This window comes from Hibiscus syriacus, unplaced genomic scaffold (assembly GCF_006381635.1).
Source record: "Hibiscus syriacus cultivar Baekdansim isolate YM2019G1 unplaced genomic scaffold, ASM638163v2 tig00111772_pilon, whole genome shotgun sequence".
NCBI classification, from domain to species: Eukaryota; Viridiplantae; Streptophyta; class Magnoliopsida; order Malvales; family Malvaceae; genus Hibiscus; species Hibiscus syriacus.
Genome location: NW_024063173.1, coordinates 1 through 25,307, shown reverse-complemented (window position 1 = coordinate 25,307; position 25,307 = coordinate 1). Strand labels below are relative to the sequence as shown.

The window sequence follows — 25,307 nt, the reverse complement described above, 5'->3', positions numbered from 1 at the left end:
ATTTATAAATCAATTTAGAATTTGAACAATATTTTGAGACGTTGAGAGAATTAACCCTACATAACTAGGGCGGATAAACCCGCAAGTTGAGATTAGGTCTAAAAAGTCCCACTTGCTGACGAAACGACAGCGTACTGCTGCACTGACCCACCTCTTCTGATTTTATCGATTGATTATTTTGAACGTATTCTCTACTCACAGAACTGAAAGCGAAAGCCTTTTTTTTTCTCTAAAAAAAAGTTTCAAAAAGACAAATCAAACGATCAAAAAACCCATTTTTTTTTCGTTTTTTAAAAAATTTCAAAGAGAGACGTTATCCCATGGCACGTGACCATCTCTTCATCTCTCCATCTCTCCATCAGTTTAAAAATCAAATCTTTTAACTCTCCCACCCTCCCTCCTCACCAAATGTATTCTCTTTGTACCTCAAAGACTCATCCATTAAATTCCAATCCTTTGTTTTTGTGTATGTTTTTAGTGATAAGAAACAAAGGGTAGTTAGTTAAGTTAGCACCCTTTTGAAATATGGAGCCATTGTTGAAGAAGAAAGATGGTTGGACTGAGTCAGGGAGTGCAACCGAGTTGAGTAGCTGCAATGGTGGTGAGTCTAAAGAGAGTAGTAGTAATTCAAGTGGATCAAGTTCTGGGAAAAAAGGGTCTGCTTCAGGTTCACCTCCTCTTTTAGGCTGGCCTATAAGGAGAGCTATCACTGCTACTCCTTCAGTGTCAAAGGATGTCTCTAATGGAGATGGAGAGGAAGATGAAGTTTGTAATGAAGATGACAAGTTCAAAAAACTGGGTTCAAAGATTAATGGTTAGTGATGTTGCTTTTTTTGTCTTAAAAATGTTTGACTTTTGGTTTCTTACACCAAAAGTTTGAATTTTCTTGTATAATTCTTTTTTTTTTTTGGTGGGTTTTTTAGAGATTGATTTGATGAAGGAAAGGTTTGCAAAGTTGTTGCTTGGTGAAGATATGTCAGGTTCAGGCAAAGGGGTTTGCACAGCTTTGGCTATTTCAAATGCCATTACCAATCTTTGTGGTATATTCTCTCTCTCTTTCTTTATGAAAATATGTATTTTTTGGGTTCAAATTTAATTATTGTTTGTTTATCTGTGAACTTAAATTTGGAAAATACTATATGTAGCTACTATTTTTGGGCAATTATGGAGATTGGAGCCTATTTCTGAAGAGAAGAAATCCATGTGGAAAAGAGAGATGGAGTGGCTTGTTTGTGTTAGTGACCACATAGTTGAGTTCATACCTTCTTGGCAAAATTTTCCAGATGGAAGCAAGATTGAGGTAATTTTCATCTATAATGCTGTTTGTTTGTTGAAAAAAACATGGGGGGAAAATATCTTTTAATCTTTTGGATGGTGATAAATTGGGGTGGTTTGCTGTTTCAAGCTATGAAACTCAACAATCAGAATGGCAACCAATTTGAAGTTTCTTGTATTTTTAACTGTTTATTCTGTGATTTTCCATAGGTGATGACTTGCAGGCCTAGATCAGATCTTTTCATTAATCTCGCGGCGCTTCGAAAACTCGATAACATGCTTCTGGTAAGAAAATACAATCGTTGATTTTGGGGGGAAAATTTATGTTTCTTAATATATAAGCTGGCTTTTGCTGGTGCAGGATGTACTAGATAGTTTCAAAAGCACTGAGTTTTGGTATGTTGATCAAGGGATTGTAGCCCCGGAGGCCGACGGTTCTGCCTCCTTTCGGCAAACGCTGCAACGCCAGGAGGAGAAGTGGTGGCTACCTGTGCCCCGTGTGCCTGCTGGTGGTCTCAGTGATAATTCGAGAAAGCAATTGAACCACACTAGGGAGTGCACCAGTCAAATACTGAAAGCTGCTATGGCTATCAACAGCATCACTCTATCGGAAATGGAAGTTCCGGATTCGTACTTGGACACACTTCCGAAGGTCCGACAATTCCGACCTAATCCGATGTCTTGTCTTGTTTTATGTTCATGAACTGTGTTTGATCTCTCTCGAAATGTTGCTGCAGAATGGTAGAGCTTCTCTAGGAGATCTAATTTATAGGTACATTACTTCGGATCAGTTCTCAGCTGAGTGTCTGCTCGATTTCCTTGATCTATCATCGGAACATGTTGCTCTCGAGATTGCGAACCGCATCGAAGCCGCAATTTATGTGTGGCATCGAAGATCTCATTCGAAGCCCTCCATTAATCCGAACCGATCCACTACAAAATCATCATGGGAAATGGTGAAAGACCTTATGGTTGATGGAGACAAGAGAGAGTTTCTAGCAGAAAGAGCTGAAAGTCTATTGCTTTGCTTGAAGCAACGATTCCCGGCTTTGACTCAAACTACATTGGATACCAGCAAAATTCAGTGCAACAAGGTCCGGAATTCGAAATCCAAAAGCTGCTTCATTGTTATACCTTTGAATGTTATTTAATTCTATACCTTGTTTTCGAACTCGCAGGACGCCGGAAAGTCCATTCTCGAAAGCTATTCGAGAGTTCTCGAAAGCCTGGCATACAACATCGTTGCACGCATTGACGATTTGTTATATGTCGATGACTTAACAAAGCATTCGGATAGGTTGTCTTCGGTTCCTACGGTTAGTGTGATCGCACACAAAAAGGTTTCCATCCCGTATTCGGTACCGGTCTTGAACACTCCCTACAAAACATCTATCACCTCGACACCGAGCTTTTCAACCGTGCCACTGATCAGCCCTGCAGGGGGAGAAAGAACTCCTTTCCTCAAGGAGAACAACGACAACGCCAACACCAACAAAACCAACAATAACAACAACATCATCATCAAGCCTCATCGCCGAGGCTTTGGAGTGAAGAGGGTCTTGACAAATTATCTTGGAGGCGATTCGAAACCAAAGATATGCAGTAATCCAACTATAGATAGTTCATCAATCCTGAAGAACTCTACTAACAATACAGAGAACTCAGGGAATCAAAAAGGTCGTCAAATTACATCGAAGCAATCATCGGCATATCAGAACGGGACCAAAATGCGACAAAATCCACCGCGATATACCGTCACTTGAGTAGATTTTTTATGAGAAGATGACAGTGAACTACTGGTTGTAGGAAGATCATGTGTATGAGTTATATTTATATATATATATATATGTATTTGGTTGTGTTATTCATTCTTGTAAGTTAATTCGAACAAAACACCCTACGTTTTTTCATGGGGTGTTAATCAGAGTAGTTCGTACCGGTGATTGTACCATTTGTGTTGCGATATTGGGATTGTTTCGTATAGGTTTAATACTTTAGATACCAAAGTAGTGAAAATGTATACTTTAGGGGCCAAAGTGTGTATTAAACCATATGTATATGATATTGACTAATTGAGTGTTGTGTGCTAATGTTAAGTGTAATTGAACCAAGAGATGTTTTTCATAAGAGATTATAAAATTAGAGGGCATTCGGATAACATGAGATGTTATTTATCTTCTTTTCAAATAGGGTTAATGTCTCTTTGGTCCCTAAACTTTTTTTGTAATTTGACCTCTAATTTGGCTTTGAGCTATAATTTGGCCCCCAACTTTAGTTTTGATTTGTAATTCAGTCTCTAACTTTTTAAATACAAACTTATCATTGATTAAATATTTGAATGTATAAAAGTATGTTTTTAGAATACCATTAATATTTGATCTATTGACTATTAATCTGGATTGGATATTACAAAAGCTTATTATTGGACGACCCTCTTAACTCAATTTTCTCTTTCGTAACGTCAGAATTCAATTCTTTAACCTTTCTAACTGTTGAGTGTATTAGTAAGACACATTAAATTCCTAAGGAGATGACCTAAATTTGAACCTCAATGACTATTATTGGGAGGAACAATTATAATCTCAACATAGACCATAAAAAAAATATGTATTAAATTTAAATTTGAAATATAAATATTAATATACTTTTTAATTTAGTAATAAAAAATGTAATCATTATTTTAAAATTTAAAAAAAATAATTAAGGTCAAATTACACCCTAGAAAGTTGGGTCAAATTACAGCTCAAAGACAAAGTGAAGACGCAGATTACAGATCAGAGCTAAAGTCAGGGTCAAAAGGTAAATTAACCCTTTCAGATACTGCATCAACAATTCAAAAAATTAAGTCCAAATATGATTTTACTCTTCTTGTATGATTTTATTTAAAGTATTATAATAAAAAAGATAATTCCGGTGACATCTGGGTCGTTGTAGTATAGTGGTGAGTATACCCGCCTGTCACGCGGGTGACCCGGGTTCGATCCCCGGCAACGGCGCTTATTTTTAATTTTTTTTTATGTTTGAATCAACCAGAAAAAATTCGTCTCCCTAACGCAACTTTTTCTTTTGTTTTCTTCATATTTTCCGGGAAAATAAAAGCGCCATAACACAGTCAAAGATCTTCTCCCTTTCGGAACTGTGGGTCGTGCTCGGTGAATTGCTGGAGTCTGTATTTGAATTGACACATGAACTGGGAAATGAGTTGTAGTTCAAGAGTTGCAGATGGTAAAATTAATCCATAGGAACATAACGTTGCAGATGGTAAAATTCTTGGTTAGAATTTTCTTACGACAGATCTAGTAACTTGTACAAGTAAGGGTATTATTATAGACGACGATTTTGTACTAATTTAGATTCATTTTTTTTATTTGGGGGAGATATCATCAGTTGCCGACGACTTTAAGTGAAATTATCATCAACTCTCGATAATTTTGGATTAAATTATAAAATATAAACCCTTTAGAATTATAATAAACATATAAGAATGAAAATGAATAGAATAAAAATACGAGGAATCAGGTAAGAAATTGTCCCTTGTATCAAAGCGTCATGAATAATTGAATGGCGTGTTTCATCCACGTGTGTATGGTTTTAATAAAAATAATAATTTATTACTTGTTTCTTCCTATTTTTATTCTATTCATTTTCATCCCTACAAATTTTGATACAAAAGAATATCGGTGTGAAGAACGACTCGTTCAGGGTTGTACACGGAGTTTGTGAAGGGTTGCAAGTGCCTAAAGCTCAACAAGCTTTAGCATGGAGTTTTGGGGGACAAATTTTACATTTATCGTAGGCAATCCTATCTATAGATCATATTGATTGTTCTTCTTGACCAAAATCGGATTTAGACATACCAAGTCCGAAGCTAGAAATATTTTGAAATTGAATCTAAATTTGACTCGACCTAAAACAACTATTTTGGAACAAACTTTTTCTCAACAAGAATGAAGTTAGTTTCTAACAAAATTTAGCCCATCTAGTGCCTATATATATGGTAAAACCAACAACAATAAACCTCCCTATTTCTAATCATAACATTATAGCAAACCCTTTTTTTTAACTCCATAACCATATTGAACTAAATCACACCCATTTTACTCTAAAATATATATGACATCTTTTTTGTATAAATCCATCAACAATCTACACAAGATTAAAAAAAAGGACTGTCAAGCCCTTCCCGACAACATCAAAAATAGACTTCATCAGTGGTCTAGGAAAAAGATGAGTTATGCAGGTCAGATTGAGCTTATTAAGACGGTCTTATTTAGCGTTGCTAACTATTGGTGTAGGCAACTTGTCTTACCCCAATCCATTATCAAGAAAATCGAGCAATTATGTTCGAGATTTTTTTGGAAGGGTTCTGATTCACCTGCTGCTGGAGCTAGAGTGAATTGGGTAAAAATTTGTAAACCAAAATCCGAAGGAGGACTTGGCCTCAAGGATATAAAGTCCTAGAATTCTGCATGCTTAATTCAACAGATTCGAAAACTGCTTGCAGGGGAGGGTTCAATGTGGGTAGCTTGGACGCATAAACATATCATCAAACATAATGATTTTTGGACTATGCCTGAACCAATGGATTCTTCCTGGTGCTTCAGACGCATGCTGAAATTGAGAAACACGGCTAGACCGCTGATTGTTTCTTCTTCTGCAATTAGTACGAAAGAAATTTGGGAAGGTATTCGGCCAAAAGACAGCAAAGTCACTTGGGAAAAACTGATTTGGTTTCCCTTTCATATTCCGAAACATAGTGTGATTTCTTGGATGGTTGTATTGGATCGGCTCCCCACTAAGGACAGACTGTAACGCTTCGGTCTGGTTACTAATACAGACTGCATTTTTTGTTCTGAAGCAAATGAAACACGAGATCATCTTTTTGCCAGTTGTTCATGGACAACTTCAATTTGGAAGTCTATTCTCCAACTTTCAGGCTTGAACATACCACCCTTGCCATGGTGCAATTTGCTGGAATGGGCAGCTACAAAATGGAAAGGTAAATCTATGATTTCTTCAATATTGAAAATTTCTTGGTGTGCTCTTAATTACACAATATGGGAGGAAAAAAATCGAAGAACCTTCACAGGGAAATGCAAAAGCGAAGAAGAAATTATTAGCATCCTTAAGTTGATTGTTGGAATTGTTTTAAGCAATAGGAATGTTAACAGAAATGATAGCACAAATTTACTACTATGTACCCAATGGGGTATAGTTCAATTTTGTTGTATATAGGTTCCCCTATTCTTGTATCCTAAGATTGGATTGTTTTGTAAGCAGTTCTCTGCCTTCATGGGTAATAAAATCTAATTATCCAATAAAAATTAAAAAAAAGGAATTCAACAATGGCTACAATGTTACTGTGGTGCATTGCGATGACCTTTTTTTTATGGTCTTTCAAATGGCTAGTTCTGATGCTATTCTGACTAAAATGAATGTGATCGATAAATGTTGGAGAAAGAACCCTCTTTGGTGGAGTCAACCACAACAATTGGTCAAATGTTATGTTGGTTTCATCGGTAAAATGACCAACAAAATTGGTAAGGATGTCATAAAATATAAGGTCATTGATCCTTCCGTTGACCCTTTAAATCCTAAACAAGGAACCCTTCGTTATGGGACTACAATGATCAAAGGCAAAGTATGGATCACTTTAAAAAACATGCAAATCATACTCCGAAGATCACTTCTCTCAAGCAGTTTACCGCTATCGATGGCCGTGGTGTCGACATCCACATAACCGGCGTCAGTTGTCTTGTGGTGTATAAGGCGACCGATATAATCATTCACGGAGTACGGATCCACCACTGCAATCAAAGAATGCCAAGGTAAAAATGGCTTAGCTCCATCGTTTAATTTACAACAACTATCTGACTTCTATTTTAACTACATTGCAGAGTTCGTCATGGATATGACATGTATACGATCGACATATATAATTGATATATATATATATATATATATTTTTAATTAAATATTTTTTTAATATTTTATTTTGTTTACCTCTATTCCAAACAATTATAACATTTTGATATGAATATTGATAAATCTACCTGATTTTGTCACGTGAAATCACAACACTTTGACATGATTACTAATAAGTCTATCTGATTTTTATAAGTCAACATTATTTACTACTACATGATCACATACATATTCACCTGACATGATCACTGGCACATCCATCTAATTTTGATAAGTTCATGTCATTTACCGGTAATAGGATCAGTACTTTAACGTGATCATTAGTAAGTTCACCTTAACATGATTATTGACAGATTATATGACGTGATCATTGACATATCCACCAGATTTTGACAAATTTACGTGCAGCCGGATCTACGAGATAGTAGGCAATGTAGGTTGCTGCAGCTGACCAAAGACTTGTTCTTAGTTTCATTTCCATTGTAATTGGGGGGATTCATGTTGAAGCTGATTTTCCTATGAACCGCTAATTGATTGGATAATCAAAACCATACCATTCAAGAATTTTAATATATTAAGAAATCCGTATACAGCTTTTGCATATAATTTATTGTCTGATACAACATTGATAATAATATTATACATCTGATCTGAACTCTGAAAGCTTCACAGGAAGCTCATTCTTTCAATAGTTTGAACTTAGAGATAACCTTTCTCCTTGCAGCACTTAATTGAATCGTCAAACATTTCATCAACCCCATAATTGAATTCGAAGCCTGCATCCAGCAGTTTCTTTGATGACAAAACAGGACATCTCTCACCTTTGATCTCTGCTATGGACCTGTCAAAATTCGTTTAGAAAAATCGTCAATTACTCAAAATATGACACGTGCACTATCGTGACACGCTATCTTATAAAAAGAAACATTTGTATTACTCACAAAAGAGGGTTCACTCACTCTGGTGTTGGCATCGGGAACTCGGGGTACTTGGCACGAAGAAATTCATACATCTTTTGAAGACTCATCGTGTAGGCAGAACAATTGTATCTCCCTTTCGCATCAGGATATTCGAGCAAGAAAATATGTGCCCTCGCTATGTCGTCGACGTGCACCATCGATACATTTAGAATGTAAGGATATTGATCTTGAAGCCCTAAGATGAGAGCCAATGTTGTCTGCACCGAGGCAGGGAGTTTGGGGCATATGAAAGGACCAACAACGAGACTAGGAATCACTGTCACCACATCCAGTCCATGTCGTGCCCCGAATTCAAGAGCTTCCTTTTCCGGTAAAGTCTTGGACATGATGTAACAACGTTGGTCCCGGTTTTGTATCCCTCTAGCGAAACCGATGTCGGTCCAGAAACTCTCATCCATCGTCTCAACGTCACGTCCGTTCTACAACCGCGGCCGGACTAGAAGTATAGACGAGTCTCCTCACGGTCCCCGATCTTAAGCATGCCTTCAATATGCCTAGCGTTCCGTTTACTGCCCTCTCGATAAACACTTCCTCGCTCACATCGAAGTTGATAGGAGTAGCTAGATGGAAGACTCCCTTGCATCCCTCGATGGCTGCATCAAAACTTTCCAGATCATTAAGGTCCGCGCTAAAGATTTCGAGTCTTTCGGCTGCACCCGGCAGAGTGGTTAGGAAACTAAGGTCTCTTTCGTTCCCTGGATCGGACCGAACAGTGGTACGGACCGAGTAACCCTCATGAAGAAGCCTCTTGATCAGAAATGAAGCTATGAAGCCAGTGCCTCCGGTCACACAGACTGTTCCTTTATCATCTTCTTCCATCTCTTTTGACTCTTTGCTTTCTCTTTGGACATTACTTTTGTTCAAATATTTGTATACATACAGAGGCCTCCTTATTAAAATAGTATACACGATCTTTTCTAGGATCTACATCTAAGATTTGATTAATACATCACAACCTTATTATTATTTAAAATATATATATATATATATATACAATGACAAGTGAAATCAAAGCTGATTATGAAATGGATAAGTTGGGTCTGATGCACGACGCGTGTTAGGAAAATGTAAATCCGAATGATAAAATAATAATAACACATATTATTATTCAATCGAACGATGTAAAATAAATATAAAATTAAAATAGACGAATAATGTATATAGACATGTAATCGAATGAATAAGATTACATAACAAAAAATAATTTTGTGTTGATATAATTTTTTCTTTGATATTTTAATCATTACTTTCTAATGTATATCCAAACTTTGTAAAGTAACGTTCTCAATAAACACATTTTAAAAAAATTTTGAGAAGTTCCAAGACTAAAATAAACAATAAAATATAAGCACACGTTATATAATTTTTTTAAAAAAAATCAAAGAATATGTCATCTAAGTGGAAAATTATTGGATTTTTTAAAAGAATATGTCATCTAAGTTGAAAACCTTTGGATTGTGAATATAATATATATAATAACTAATAATTGTATGTTATTTAATATTATTAGAGGTAATTTACTATGATTAAAATTTAAAATTAAGATTGATATGTAAGAGTTACATATTAATACTAATATAAATATTATAGTGCTCAAATTATACTTAATTAATTTCTTACGAATCATTTTTTTCTAAAATTTATGTAAATAATCAAAATTTCAAGATTCAACCAAACGAATGTTGGTACAAGTGTTAAGATTTAAGAATTTGATCTTGTAAGGTCAAGTTTGAATCCTATCATCATCATTATTGGTAGATAATCTGTAAATTCCTATGTAAATCTCAATTGTGTCTTATGTATGTCCTAGCACTAGAATGGTGGAGTCACCCCTTACCTAATTACATTTTTCCTGTGTAACCAAGAAAAAACCATGATTCAATAATTTTAATATATTGGTAAATTTGATTATACTTTCAAATATAATTTATTGTTTATACAATAAACTATGGTTCATCACTTAAATATATTTTTACATTTATTTTGGTTAATGTAATTTAAAACTTTTAAATTAATAATTAAACTTTTGAATTGCTATCGTTTATATTAATTCAACATATTAACTAATATATTTTTAATGAGATGTCATATTTTATTATTATTATTATCACATATGATTAGAATAAAAATAAAATCAAAACCCTCAAATCACACCTCAAACCTTAGACCCTAAATCAATTACTCTAAATCACAGCCCTTAGATTCTAAATCTAGACCTTGAACCCAAATAACAAATCACAACACCCAAATCACAATCCCTAGATTCCAAATCACAACACTCTGACCTTAAGTTGTATTACCTAGATCCCAAATTGCAACCCCTAAATTCTAAATTGCATCACACAAACTTCAAATATCAACAATTGAACTCTAAATCACATCACATAAACCCCAAATTATAATCATAAACTAATAGAACCTTCGAACTTGATTTATTGGTAGTTAGATCTATTCATTTGACTAATCTATGAATAACCATCATAATCCTACATCTGATACCATCATTAAGGATAACTATATAAAATTTCTAACCAAAACTAAAGATCACTATAAAATCCTCGTCCGAAACTTAAAAGGGAGTTATTTCTTCCCAAACTCTTTTTTGTACACTTTAAATCTGAATAACATGATGACATAGATAATTTATAATTTTGTTATCTTTTAACTTCCATCGATTGAAATCTACCGATTGTAACTCTCTACTCAAACTAGAAAGAATAAATCACCATTACATGTCACATCCACCTAGCATTGTGATGGGTCTAGGCTCAATGGTGATCTCACTAGGTCAAATGGATGGGTCTAGGCTCAATGGTGATCTCACTAGGTCAAATGGATGGAGGTGTTATAAGATTGGTCACTTGCAAGGAAAGTGTGGATTGATCACAACACATTGTACGAATGCCAAGATGATCTCCTTGATGTTACCATATCTAACAACTGGTTCAGAAATCAAGATAGAGTTATGCTTCTTGGCTAAAAAATGTTGAACCCAAATTTGTTTTCAAACAGGTTACGTGGAGAAAAGATGAGAAGACAAATAAAGCATTATGGATGTTTTCAAAAATGGAGGCCTCTTTCAATAAGTAAATAGGAGTAGGCGGAACAAAGTCTAATTATAACGAAGAACATATTTTTAAGGTTGTTATTGCCAAATCTGTTAGAGAATTGAGAAGTGCCTCAGGTGTTTTACAATGCTTTAGGACTTCGACATGCTAAGCCTTTGCGAGAAAATATTACTTTTTTAGTGTTGATATTTAGCCTAATAATACTTGTTCATAATGCTTTACGAAGATTAGTGCTTTGATTATGTTTTATTTGAAATAAAAAAAGTTGTGTGAATATTTTGTATAAGAGAGGGGGACGAGACGTGTTATTGTATTAGTTATCAAATTATTATTATTATTATTATTACAACAAAAACATCAAATATATGGTCAACAATTTATAGATCAAGTGTTTAAAAGTTTTCCGTTGACATTTTCTTTCTTGCTTAATCAAAATTTTCATTTCCCTCCCTTAAATAAAAATTGTTTTTAAAAAAAAATCTAAAACATGTATTTAAGTTTTGACATGATCCTATGATATTATTGTCAAATTAATGTTTTTGTCTCAATCTATGCTATGAACATGCCGTGATTTTCGCTGATGATTTGTTTCACTTAATTCCAAATCAAATCCCAATAAAACAAATCAAACATTATCGATTGTTCCGAAAATTTATTTTTCTTTTGGAAATAATTATTTTTTCCTTAATAATTCATTGGATGCCATTTATTTTCTATCTGAAAAAAATACAATGTTATTTTGGCATTATTATACCTTACATGTGGGATTGCATTTCTATAATAATATTATTATCATTATGTTCCAAAAATAAATATACTGCATCATGAATGTATAATTTTTTTTTCAAGACTTGATTTCTCAGTATTGTGGCTAGATTGTGAGTGATTTTATGCCTTTTGTCTCTCACTTAACCTAACGCTTAAATAAACAGAGCGTTCGGTGAATTGTTCATGAATCATTCGTATAACGTTTAGATATATTAGTTTATTAAGTTAAATAAATTAGTATTAATAAAAAATTTATGTTCATTTAATAAACGAACGAACATGAACATAGGTGTGTTCAATTCATTTATTTTCACAAATAAGCTCATTTACTCGGTTTTCATTTCCCTTTTATTTTAAAAAATTTAAAATATTAATGAAGATAGAGACTAAATTGAACATAAGGCGAACTTTAAACTATGAAGCCTAATAAACTTTTAAGGACCAATGGTGTAATTTCATCATTTCTGCCTTGTAAATATTAAACAAACGTTAAACAAATATGTTCACGAACATTAAATGAACATGTCCGCGAATATTAAATGAACATGTTCACGAACGAACACTGACACCTTCAAAAATAAATAAATAAACACGAATATGATACTAAAATATTTAAATGAACATGAACCCAACATGAACACTTTTAAAAATAAACAAACAAACATGAACACAAATTTATTCGTTCAAACTCAGTTTAATTACCTACCTTAACCCTACAAAGAGGCAGATCAAGTGGTTCTAAAGTTATTGAAATTTGTCTTTTTATTGAATTTACAATTTAATTAATATTGATAGTCTTATTCGATTTTCTTTGATATCAATACAATAGATAGGTTTAACAAATATTTAACGGCAGTAGCTATTTGGATTAACTCATATAACACAATAATGGTGGAGGGATTAAATTATGTTAAATTAAAAAAGTAAGGGCTAAATACTAAATAGAAAATAGTATAAGGACAATAATCAGAATTTTCCCTAGTTTATAAAACCCAAAAGGAAGTTGTGGATAATCACTTGTTTCCTACGCTAAATTCATTTGACATAAGTACTTCAAAGATTGAGGAAATTTAAGATCATCATTACATCCAACAATTTTCATATTAATTTATTTAAAAATAACACCAATGAAAATTCTATTTACTTCACCTAAATAAATTAAATAAAAAAATTCATTCATATCAAATTCGATTTCAATAGAAAAAATCTTATTTATAACTAAATTTATTTTTATTAGATGGAAAAAATTTGAATTAGTGAAGTTTATAACTATTATTTTATCATTCAAGGTTTATTTATATTTTTAATTGAGTTTATGAAATTTAAATGTAATTATTTATAATGTCACAATACTAATTGATTTTAATTAAAAAGACACTTTCTAATAATATGATATACTCATATTAATAATATTTTTCCCAAGTATAAGTAAGATTTGTAATGTTATTCAATAAATCAAATATCCTTTAAAGTTATATAATATATTTATAATGTTAATTTTTTTATAAAAAAATATATTGATGACAAAGTATTGATGGAAGTACAAAGAAGTCAATGAATTAATAGGAGGAAATTTTTTTGCAAATAATTTCAGTTGGATGATCAATTTGAATAAAATATAAAGTTGAATGAATAAATTGCAAATGTATAAAATATGTTGTGAAAAAAAAAACAATTGAAGTTACATAGATATTCTATGGTGATTAAGGAGTATATGGTTTCGATTTAGTCAAAATAGAATTAAAATGAAGGAGAAATTGAAGAAACAAGAAAAACAGAGACTAAATAACAAAACAATCAAATTTACTTGACTAAAGACTAAGGGTGAGCAAAACTCGATTCTATTCGAAAAATTAACTATATTGAACTCGAATTTCATACATTTGATTTGACTAGAAAAAAATCATATAAAGTTTGAATAATAAAGTATGACTGATTAACTCAAAATCTTTTAACCCGATTCAGTTAAACCCGATCGAATACTCACTCATAATTCTTCTTTCATTTTAAGTCTATATTTGACCAAATTTAAATAACTTGCTTCTCTACCACTAGAGAATATCTATGCAACTTTAATTTCTATTTTTAATAAAAAATTGCAAATTAGTCCCTCAACTTTGTATTTTATTCAATTTAACTTTTTACTATGATTTTTAAACTCTTTCTTCCTATCAATTGTTGATTCATTTATACTCTCATCAATATTTTATTCACAAAGTATCTAATTTTTTAAAAATAAAATTATAAATATATTTTATTATTTTAGATGACATTTGATTTATTAAATAACATTGCTAGACTTGAAACTTAAATGAAGTTTAAATCCTAAAATAAGATTCTTCAACTCTACTAACTTGAAACTTTTACTAGACTTGACTCGATTCAATCAAATACTTATACCTACTAAAGACCAAAACAACATTATTTTAATTTTTAATTTTTGGATTATTCAAACTTAATAAATTTAAACTTGATTTAAAATCTGAACTAAAAGTTTAGTCTACTCAAAAGTTGAAAAACTCGACTTAAATATCTCAAAATAAAAATAAAATTTCAAAACCGATATATTTTTTACCTTTATTTACAATAAAATTTAAACGAAAAATATGAGATCAACTAATTGAAGAATAAGAACAAACAAATAATGGTTTCCTTAATTATTTATTACATGAGTAAAATCCAAAAATAATTTTATAAAAGATCTAACAAAGATCAATAATGTAGGTCACACAATCCAGGACAAAGAATGTCTTATTACATCAAACTCAGACATTAAAAATATTTTTCTCAATATTAAGAATCTTTGTAATAAAACAAACCCACAGCCATGCAATAAAAATCAAATCCAAATTATAAATAATTATTTTTTAAAATATCAATTAAACATGTTCAATGAACGTGCATTACATGATTTGATTTGAAGGGAGACAAGGTTCATTCTCTTGAGCCCCTATTAATATTTTTTTCCAAATTTAAAATCTAAACAATAATAATAATAATTAATAAAATGTAGCAATGCACGTGTCAAGATACAATATATGGATTGTTCCCCAACCAGAACCAATATATCTTAGAAAAAAAAAACCATCAATCAAGATGTCGGGCGCATGTTATGACATAAACCCATGTTTAAGCTTTACTTTTCCAATGGTGATTAAAGGTGTTAATTATATTTTATTCATAAAATAAATTGAAAATTTTGTTCTTATCCAATTAATCTCTAACTTTTGCTTAAGATTTGCTGTTGTTAAATGCTGCAACGCCTCCTATTCCGGAATTAATTTGATCATAAGATTTTAATTTCGATTTGATAATAAAAAGTTGGTAAATTATACCGATACAACTGAATTTTAAATGGTGTATTATTTATATTAATAAAAAAAATATGAGTAAACACAATTGTCTACAATTAGTGATAAGAATGAATAATGACCCTACAATCAAGATTGACTTTATTACAATTCAATTATGACCGGAGTTATTGCAAATATCTATTAAAATGAAATAAATAATCTCAGATCTATTAAAATGAGATAAATAATCTCAGTTTGTGAATGAAGCAAATTGGGTTAGGAGGATCGTATTTATCTTTGTAATATTTGATATGGATTAGTCGGTCTATAAATCGAATATCAGTAATTAATTAAAAAAATCTATAATTTTCATTAAAAAAAATGAAAGACTTAGTTAAATTAAAACATCCACTACTTTTCAACTGCATTTTAAGTTTATTATAACCTTGAATATAGTAATTTTCTTAATGTTTTATTATAGGTTAAATGCATATATATAAGGGATTATTGTGAACCTAACTATTTGATTTTTATGGCAAACAAAATGATCCAATAATTGGGTGGTGAGTAGCTGTCAAAAAGTGAATAACTTTTTGGAGAAATTTTAGGAGAGAAAGATGGTAGATAATGGGATGTCAATATATATGAATATTTTTATAAAAATTAAAAATATAATTAAAAATGATAAGATATGTAAATGTTGACTAGGATAGAAAAATTATATAAAAAATAAAAAAAATTATATCAACGTCGTCATTTTAATGATTGATGATTTAAAAAAATATTAATGAATTTATTTATAAAAGTAACTTAATGATAAAAAAGAAATAACAGATTGATAATTAATAATAGTTATCTATTAAAATAAATATTGTAGGACCCTCTTAACTGAAAAATTGTTGAGCTCTATATATCTTAATCTGCCAGGCTTTCATTTTCAAGTTTCAATCTTTGAAAAGAAGTTCCTTTTAGGAGAAAATAACACAATTAAATCCATTTTTTCCCCTATAATCGGTTACTTTAAATTGTCATGTTTTCCCATTGTTCACATAATCTTAAAAATTAATTAATGCAATAAATTAATGGACCAAACCCTTGTTTTATGTACTCCAATGTGAATGTCACCTCCAGGTTTTATGAAAGCTTGAATAAAGGTTTTCATTTCCTTATTGGTTTAGTACAACGGTATTAAGTAAACATTGAAAAATAGATTAGTTTAGATAACAGAAAATAATTTAAACATTTAAGGGTAAATTACAAATTTCATCACTGAACTTTCTCTCCTATTTTGTTTACTAAACTTTAATTTTTTTTAATTTTCTCACTAAACTTATTACATTGAAATTTTCTGGTCACTGAACTTTACTCTCTCTCCTATTTTGATCACTCCGCCATTAAATGGTTAACGGAGTTAAAAACGATATCGTTTCAAAAAAAAATTCACCAAAACGACGTCGTTTTGCATCTATATAACAGTCCATTTTAATGTCGTTAACTATTTAACGACTGTGTGAAAAAAAATCAATGTATTAAGTTCAGTGAGGAAATTGAAAAGATTTAAAATACTGTAAGTGAAATAGAAGAGAGACAAATTTAGTTACCAAATTTGTAATTTACCCAATATTTAAATAAAAGACTAAATTATTAAATCGATTCATATAATATGTATAAAGTGACGACGTGTTACATGTCACATGTATACAAGTAATGACATGACATCTATCATGTTTATATAGATGATGATGTGATATATGTCACATCATCACTTTAAGTATAAGACCATTAGTCAATTAATGGTTTTCATCAAACTAGTGATATTTTATCCGAAATAAAATATTGTGAGTTAAAATGCTTTAAAAAAGAATATGTGACTATTTTAGCAAACATTAAAGAGTGTATTTTGATATTATACCTTTAAATTTTAATTATTTCGAATTCAAATTATTTTTATTTCTAGTTAAGTTTAGGGTAAATTACACCTATAACCCACTTAACTATAGAGAGATTTCAATTTGAACATCAATCTTTCAATTTTTCAATCAGGTCACTTATTAATTTAAATGATGACAATTGAGCCACTTGCTGACAATATTCGACGGACGTGACAATTAACAAAATTAGTATAATTATACATTCAATCCTTATTATTTGTACATTCTATCAATTTGGTCCTAATTTAAATTAATTCAATAAATTTATTCCTCCAATCAGATGGAATTATTTAAAATCAAGACCAAATTGATACAATACATAAGTAATAAGGACTAAATGTATAAGCAATAAGGATTAAATGTATAATTATAATAATTTTATTAACTATCACGTCACCTCCTCCATCAGATGTTAAAAGTATGTGACTTAATTTTAATCATTTATATTAATAGGTGGTCTGATCTATAAAATTAAAAGATCGATAATCAAATTAAATCAAAATCCCTTCATAATTAAGTGGTCATATGTATAACTTACCCTTAAGTTTAATTGCTTAATATAGGGTTGGAGTTAGAAACCAAAAACGACAAGACAATATAGATCAGTATTTGATTAACCAAGATTTGACAAAGTATATATGCAATATATATATATATACGTTTGAAACAGAGGAAGAGAGAGACAAGGCGTGCAAACACGACAGAGACAAAAGCGTACCACGTTACAAAGGGGCCGACTGGTCAGTCGTTGATGTTCATTCCTCACCAGCTCTCCTCTCCTCTCTTGTTTATCTCTCCCCCAATCCTCTCTTCTTCACTATACTCTCTTCTTTCACTTCCACCACACCAAATCTCCTCTCTTTCAGTGCCAGAAAAAAAGGAAAACCTTTGATTTGATGAGGAAACTTTGTCCAAATTATGACATCCCAGATGGGTTGGACACTGTCCTCGAAGTACCAATCCCGGAAGAAATGTTTGTTCCAAACAAGACGACTCATCATCATCATCACCGTTCATGGCAGAACATGAAATCATGGATGAACATGAAGCAGAACCCCGACCAAAGACATTCCATGGTGGCTGTTTTCGGGGGGAGGAACACCGAGATTCAGCTCCTGCTTGGTGTCATCGGCGCTCCGTTGATTCCTCTCCCTATAAACCCTAACAACGATGACCATTCCATCACCAAAAATATCAAGGATCACCCGATTGTAAGTCAAAATTTTGAACTTTATTGTTACCGAATCATGATGCCGTTGTGCTTACGAATTTGGGATTGTTTATTACAGGAATTTTCGATGGCGAAATACATAGTGAAGCAGTACATTGCGGCGGTCGGCGGGGAGAAGGCATTGGGTGCGATCGACAGTATGTATGCGATGGGGAAAGTGAGAATGGCGGCTTCGGAGTTCAGTGCCGGAGAAGGCAGTGTGAACAACAAGATCGTTAAAGTGAGGAACTTGAGGCACGGTGGCGGAGAGGTAGGTGGTTTCGTTTTATGGCAGAAACGGCCGGAGCTCTGGTGTCTGGAACTGGTGGTTTCCGGATGCAAAATCAGCGCCGGCAGTGATGGAAAAGTGGCTTGGAGGCAGACACCATGGCACCATTCTCATGCTTCTAGAGGTCCCCCTAGGCCTCTCAGGCGTTTCCTACAGGTAAGCAATCGCATGTTACATCATGATTTATTTCTTAAAAATAATTAAATTTCCAAGTATGGATGCGATGACCTTGACAAACTAACAACCCTTTTATTTAACTTGCCAGGGACTTGATCCGAGATCGACAGCAAATTTGTTCACAAACTCGATTTGTATCGGCGAAAAGACGATAGAAGACGATGACTGTTTCATCCTAAAACTAGAGGCTGAGCCTTCAACGCTAAGAGCTAGAAGCAGCAACAATGTAGAGATCATCCGTCACACTGTCTGGGGTTGCTTCAGTCAAAGAACAGGCCTCCTAATCCAACTCGAAGACTCCCATCTACTACGAATAAAATCTCCCGGTTCCGACGGCGTCTTTTGGGAAACAACCATGGAATCCTCGATCCAAGACTATAGAACAGTGGATGGTGTCAACATTGCACACGCCGGCAAGACCCGTGTCTCATTGTTCCGGTTCGGGGAGAACTCGGAAAGCCATTCGAGGACGAGGATGGAAGAGGTTTGGACGATAGAAGAAGTCGACTTTAACATCAAAGGGTTGTCGATGGATTGCTTTCTGCCTCCCGGTGATCTGAAGAAAGAAGAGGAAGGGTTCGGGATCGTATCGAGCAACATAAGGTTACCATTCAGAGTTAGACATGATCAATCTAATAGGGTTAACGGTTCCAAAGTTGTTGCCATCGACATCGATGAATGTGACGATAAATCCTCCTCGGATGATGATGATGATTTGTTTTAAATTCGATTCCACGTAATATTAATTTGTAAATATTAATACTACAAAATTATACATTTTTGTAGTTGTATGCAATATCTGATCTAAATCAGTCTATTAATGAATCGGAAATTCCAAAAGAAAGACTCGACTTCTTGCCTTTTCACATTCAATAACAAAAAGGACTGTCGTAAAAATAATACAATATGCAAATATATATTACAGAGGTTCGTAACATTGCTTGTTGTTCAAGCCCTGTGATACTAATAATATAAACACCATCCTTACGGATTTAACTGTCGCGGCAAAGCAAAGATGTAACGTGATCATAAATCGAGAGGCACGACCGAGCACCGTCTCAACTATCGTAGCCGAAACGAGTACAGCAAGCTTGGATATTGGTTCTGTCAAGATGGTAAGTTAAGTGGAAGAGCCAAGAGATTACAAAGGCGAAAACCATACATGCTAGCAGGAAATTTCGAAGCCCGATGGCCTTGTCAAAAGTTCCGGGTTTCTGCAGTATGAATGGCAGTGGGAGCCATTGCTGCTGCTGCAGAATCATTCGCTTCGTTCCATGGCTCGGTCGTGTCAGTATCAACTGCAGCAGCAACAACATTCCGAGAGATTGATCAGCAAATCTCGCAAGTTCTGAGATTAAGTAGTTGGAAGGAAAATCCATTACCGACAATAATGATTCTAATCATATGATTAAGAGATAAAGACGAACGATCATCGCATAAAAATTCATGATCTCTTCGGCACAAGATCAAATAGAGTTTTTCATAATAATAAAAAAAAAAACTGAAACAACATATCATCTTATACCCTAAACCCTCCAATATGAGAAACCATTTTTAAAAAATCTAACAATATAATCACTCTTATATAGAATCATAATCTTTAGCTCAAACCCTCCAACTCAGATCGCATCGTACACACTTGTTTAGGCATTTGAGTCGGCATAACTTCCTTCAACATGCCTGTTAACCTGTTTGGTCCGTCATTGAAGCGCACGGGGTCTGATGTCCCTATTTGCATGCATGCAGTAGCTCCTTGAGACATTCTCTGGCCTGTTGCATTGCTCGGTATCCTACCGCAATTGTTCTCAAGACCACTCTTTATCCATGCAATGTTGTTTAAATCGGTTGCTATAGAGATTAGTTCGTGGCTTGAAAAAACGGGGGGCTTCTCATAGTCGACGAACTCTGGCCCAAACAATGAACTCCGAGAATGACTCCCACAAGGAGTTGAGCAGCAACCGAATCCACATCGCAAGGGGATTACGGGTTCACAGTGAAGATCTTCTAGGATTTTCCTGACTCCCCAGTCTGGCCTGGATGATTGAGCTAGAGGCCCTTGCATTGGGATCCTATTTGTCATTCCAGATTCCGTTTTAGAATTGCTACGAGCATTATAACGGCTGAATGCACTAACATGGGCAACTGGACGACAAACGGTAGGATGGTCCTTTGGTTCAACGGCAGTTTGATCCTCTTGTATTGGTGGTTTGTCTTCTTGGAAGTTCAGTCTATCGCTCATCACCACATCTCTTCCTTCTTGAGGCCTGAAGTGGTTTATATCTCCAGCTGACAGTGTTTCCTCCGAGGAAGCTTTTGTTCTCTCAAAGCTGCCATCTTCCATCATATCAGCCGGTCCAGGTTTAAACCTACCCAGTTCCATGCATCGGCGTCTTAAGGTAGAATTCCAATGGTTCTTAATTGCATTATCAGTTCTACCCGGCAAGAGTTTTGCTATTGAAGCCCATTTGTTGCCGTGGATCGCATGAGCTGAAATTATAATCCGGTCCTCTTCATCTGCAGATGTTTATATAATAGATTTTTCCAGTGAGTTCCCCTATAAGAAATTATTCATTCGTCCTGCATCTTTTCTCAGCAGGACAATGAAAAACAAAATCGAGACCTCTGGCTCACCTCGAAAAGAAACTCTCAAGTTTCATGATACAAAGAATGAAAAAGAAAACGAGAGACACCACCCTCCTATCAAAAGATTGCATATGATTGTTCAAAATTTAAAACTTCATACATCTTCCTCGACAACATACATTCATAATATATGACTCGGCCAAGAAAACAGATTCAATAATCCGACATTGGAGTTACAGAGAGTTCCCCTAAAGTTCAACAATCAAGCAAAACAACCTAAATTCTAAAAACAACCTCAACCCCAACCCACTGTTAAATATCTCGCTCTATGTGATGCTTTACACCTACGAAAGGCCGTAGAACTTCAGCGCTAAGATCAACTAGGTAAAGATGCATTCTTCTAAGTACACAAAGCAGAAGAGAATAGAGTAACAAATAAAATGAACTGGCATTCCGACTTGGTTTCCACTCTCGGCTATCCGGAATAATAGCAAAAAAAAACTTCTCTTAAATGCACACATTAACCTCATAACCTGAACATTTTTATGCGACATCATGGGTGCGAGGGATCATTTCAGCTTCTACTCATTCCAATGGCACCCATCGATACATACATTACTCGTGAGAAAGAAAGGAATTGAAGTTAAAAACAAACGATTTTCAAACAACAAACATAAGACAAGAACAACAATCATGTTCTCCCTTTTGACACCAATTACGACTAAGCACTGATAGGTATCACACTCTAGACTAGAACTTACTTTTACTTCTAAGAAACAAAGATACAACCTTTGCAATACAATGTAACAGAGAAATAAATTTAGAGCATTAGGAAACAATAGTTGCAGCATAATAACCAAACATAATCAAGCAATCAAGATTAATCCAAATGTAAAAAAAAAAGTAGAAAAACAGTCTTTTTCACTATCTTAATCAGACAAACAAACAAAAAAGACACACCTTATCTTGACTTCCCTCATTCCAACCAACAGGAACATAGGAAACAACTACCCATTCTAGAAAAGCAAACAATTTAAACGAAAAACACCCAAATTCTCATTTAAAAGAAGAAGAAGAAGAATCACCGGTGAAGGGCTTGCGCTTGAGGCAAGGGTCAAGCTGGTTACACCAACGAAGCCGACACGATTTCCCCGACCGACCCGGAATTCCTCGCGCGATCAAACTCCAATTCCTCGCCCCGAATTTCGTCACCAGCCGACTCAACACCGCGTCTTCCTCCGGCGACCACGGCCCTTTCACCCTAGTATTACCATCATCACCACCTCCATCTCGGCCACCAAGCTCCGACTCTCCCGCAATAAGCTCCAACTCATCGACGCCACTTCCGTAACCACTGCCATCCGCCGTCGGCGAGTCGTGACGGTTGCTCTCCTTTTCATCCTCCATCTTTTGGGGTTTATTGTTACCTACCTGCCCAACTGCAAAAAATATATCAATTTTTTTATTATTATTAAAGGGCTTATTTTTCTGTGTTCTTTTTACAAAATGACCGTTATGTCCCTTCTTTTCCCGCTTCGAAATTATGAGGTTTGTTATTTTATCGCTATCGTGTTTGACTAAGTTGACTTCTGTTTAAGTGGGGGCCAATCTGCTTGTAGGCAATGACGTTCTAACCCTTGAACTTCGTGTGTTTAGTAATATGGTTTTTACTGTAAAAATCGACCGATGTTTTGAGTATTTTCGGCATTTGAGATTCAGTTAATTTGTTGGGCCACACCGCATAAGAAACCGCCTTTAGTTTTTCCTTTTTCGACTTATGTAGTATAACAAAGTAGACTTATGTTTGTACAGTTACGTTTTTACCCTTTATATTAGGCATTCGATTCAATTATGAAATATATTTAATTTTGAGTATTTAAATTAATAAATTAGATTCAAATTAGATTTAATTTTGAATAATTAAAAGAACAATTATTAAAATTGTATTTTCGTTTGTTTAATTTTAGTTAAATAAATTGATTAATTTGTGGTTTAGTTTTATTTTTTTATTTTAATTATATTTTTAATCAAATTTAAATAGCATGTTCCTTAACCACGATAGAATATATACGTATCTTTATTTTAAAAAAACAAATTTATTGTTATTTTTCAATCCAGTTCATTAATTTTGTATTTTATTTAATCTAATCCTCTAATTATAACTTTTTACAAATGATTTATTTTCATCGTTTTCTTCTAAATTTTGTATATTTGCATTAACAATTTATTCTTCAAATTTAGTTTAAATATTATTATAATATAGTACATACTTTGTGATGGTTTTTTATTTTGTTAGACGTTTTAAAAATAGAAAATCTGATTTAGGTTAATTTCTTTTTATATAAGTTTTTATTGTAACCAAACAATTATCACAATAAGTAAATAAATAATAGGAGTTAAAGTAAGAAGATAGTAGACTAAGCCTTAAAATCTTTGCATAACTTGTGTTTTTATTGTTTCTACATTAATAAATTTCACATTATTTGAATGTAATTTTTATTGTTAATGATTTCTCAAGTAATATGTTAATATCTTATTTTATTGTACGATCGTCTTCACTGACATTATCTTTATATAACAAATTTATTAAATAATATTACAAATCTCACTATTCGATTTTAATTAGTCGATCAAGTTGGTGATTTGAATTAATTCAATACTAGATTAATTATTTGTGGGGTACTCTTATAATCATATCGATTTTACTTTAAGATAAGATATTCTAACAATTTTTTAACTGAATTGGTGTTGAATTAACTTTTTAACATCGACTCAATCAATATTTTTTCGAATAATACATCAAATAAATAATTCTCTCTCTTCTTCCTAATGTTACTATCTGGTTGGACCAACGCTTTGGGGAGATCTATTTTCTCACTATTCGTATTTTAATTAGTCGATCGAGTTGGTGATTTGAGTTAATTCAATACTAGACAAGTTATTTATAAATACTCTTATAATCATATCGATTTTACTTTAAGATAAGACATTAAATTTCTTAAGCAAATATCAAAGATTCGAATTTTGATATTAAGAATATAGAAAATTAAAATAAAATAAAAATGTAAATACAAGTAATATATATCTGAAAAAACTAGAACCAAAACTAACAGTTATAACATACTATCAAATTTTATAATCAAAATATATGTGGAGGGGACGCATATATAATGAAATTTAAATTAAAATAAAACCTGAAAATAATATACACATAATTTATATAAAATAGGGTAAACTACATATTTAGTATTTAAACTATTACCTTTGTTCTATTTTGATACTTAAACTTTATTTTTTTCCAAAACCATACCCAACGTTTAGTTTATGTTTCAATTTGGTACCCATTGTTAAAAACTTAACGGTGATGTTGACGTATCACCAAAAGGTAATGACGTATCATCATTGAAAAGAATACCACGTCAGCAGTTCTGTTAATTTTTTAACATCAGTGTATCAAATTGAAACATAAACTAAATATTAAGCGTGGCTTTGAAAAAAAAATAAAGTTTGTGTATCAAATAGAACACAAGTAATAGTTCAAGTACTAAACACATGTAGTTTGCCCTATAAAATATGAGTATAAATTGAATACCTCAACCCTTACCAATTCTACCAAAATCTTATTGGCACCAACCGGTTGCATACCTAATTTCACAGGGGCATATGGCCCTCTAAATGAGGAGTTATAAGTTTTGTATCCTCTGGCAAGGGACCATCCTTTAACCCTTTTTGCACCTTATTCTTCCTTTTCCCTGCCTTATGCCAAAAAAAATGTTTGAAAATATTAATAAAAAGACCCTAAAATGAA

The 25,307-nt window shown here is 32.9% G+C and overlaps 3 protein-coding genes, 1 non-coding gene and 2 pseudogenes across 4 annotated transcripts; 4 read left to right on the top strand and 2 right to left on the bottom strand.

The window, feature by feature from the left end:
• The first annotated feature begins 315 nt into the window (after window positions 1-315).
• LOC120170100 (rop guanine nucleotide exchange factor 5-like) lies at window positions 316-7,598 on the top strand. Its single transcript, XM_039178118.1, has 9 exons — window positions 316-814; window positions 924-1,040; window positions 1,146-1,300; window positions 1,486-1,560; window positions 1,637-1,927; window positions 2,013-2,369; window positions 2,454-3,060; window positions 3,965-3,980; window positions 7,587-7,598. Exons 1-7 carry the CDS (start codon window positions 526-528, stop codon window positions 3,036-3,038), a joined length of 1,869 nt encoding a protein of 622 aa, XP_039034049.1. The 5' UTR covers window positions 316-525; the 3' UTR covers window positions 3,039-3,060; window positions 3,965-3,980; window positions 7,587-7,598.
• Window positions 4,200-4,271, top strand: TRNAD-GUC. The gene has a single exon. It is a non-coding gene; the product is annotated as a tRNA-Asp (tRNA).
• Window positions 6,666-11,160, top strand: LOC120170052 (annotated as a pseudogene).
• On the bottom strand, window positions 7,868-9,004 carry LOC120170101 (annotated as a pseudogene).
• Window positions 11,161-18,025: 6,865 nt separating the features above from the next.
• Window positions 18,026-19,641, top strand: LOC120170128. Its single transcript, XM_039178138.1, has 3 exons — window positions 18,026-18,451; window positions 18,530-18,895; window positions 19,005-19,641. Exons 1-3 carry the CDS (start codon window positions 18,137-18,139, stop codon window positions 19,638-19,640), a joined length of 1,317 nt encoding a protein of 438 aa, XP_039034069.1. The 5' UTR covers window positions 18,026-18,136; the 3' UTR covers window position 19,641.
• Window positions 19,642-20,462: 821 nt separating this feature from the next.
• On the bottom strand, window positions 20,463-22,966 carry LOC120170116 (transcription factor MYB1-like). Its single transcript, XM_039178128.1, has 2 exons — window positions 22,585-22,966; window positions 20,463-21,430 (listed from the first exon to the last, which is right to left on the bottom strand). The coding sequence occupies exons 1-2, from the start codon at window positions 22,904-22,906 to the stop codon at window positions 20,517-20,519; spliced, it is 1,236 nt and encodes a 411-aa protein (XP_039034059.1). The 5' UTR covers window positions 22,907-22,966; the 3' UTR covers window positions 20,463-20,516.
• Between the last annotated feature and the right edge of the window lie 2,341 nt (window positions 22,967-25,307).

What these genes read in the sequence shown, in the direction of transcription:
- LOC120170100 (XM_039178118.1), top strand. Translation starts at nt 526, where the DNA reads ATGGAGCCATTGTTGAAGAAGAAAGATGGTTGGACTGAGTCAGGGAGT. An exon ending in TGCCATTACCAATCTTTGTG is followed by an intron (nt 1,041 to 1,145) that starts GTATATTCTCTC and finishes TACTATATGTAG; the next exon opens with CTACTATTTTTGGGCAATTA. An exon ending in GCAAAATTCAGTGCAACAAG is followed by an intron (nt 2,370 to 2,453) that starts GTCCGGAATTCG and finishes TCGAACTCGCAG; the next exon opens with GACGCCGGAAAGTCCATTCT.
- LOC120170128 (XM_039178138.1), top strand. Translation starts at nt 18,137, where the DNA reads ATGAGGAAACTTTGTCCAAATTATGACATCCCAGATGGGTTGGACACT. An exon ending in ATATCAAGGATCACCCGATT is followed by an intron (nt 18,452 to 18,529) that starts GTAAGTCAAAAT and finishes TGTTTATTACAG; the next exon opens with GAATTTTCGATGGCGAAATA. An exon ending in CTCTCAGGCGTTTCCTACAG is followed by an intron (nt 18,896 to 19,004) that starts GTAAGCAATCGC and finishes TTAACTTGCCAG; the next exon opens with GGACTTGATCCGAGATCGAC.
- LOC120170116 (XM_039178128.1), bottom strand. Translation starts at nt 22,906, where the DNA reads ATGGAGGATGAAAAGGAGAGCAACCGTCACGACTCGCCGACGGCGGAT. An exon ending in CAAGCGCAAGCCCTTCACCG is followed by an intron (nt 21,431 to 22,584) that starts GTGATTCTTCTT and finishes AAACATCTGCAG; the next exon opens with ATGAAGAGGACCGGATTATA.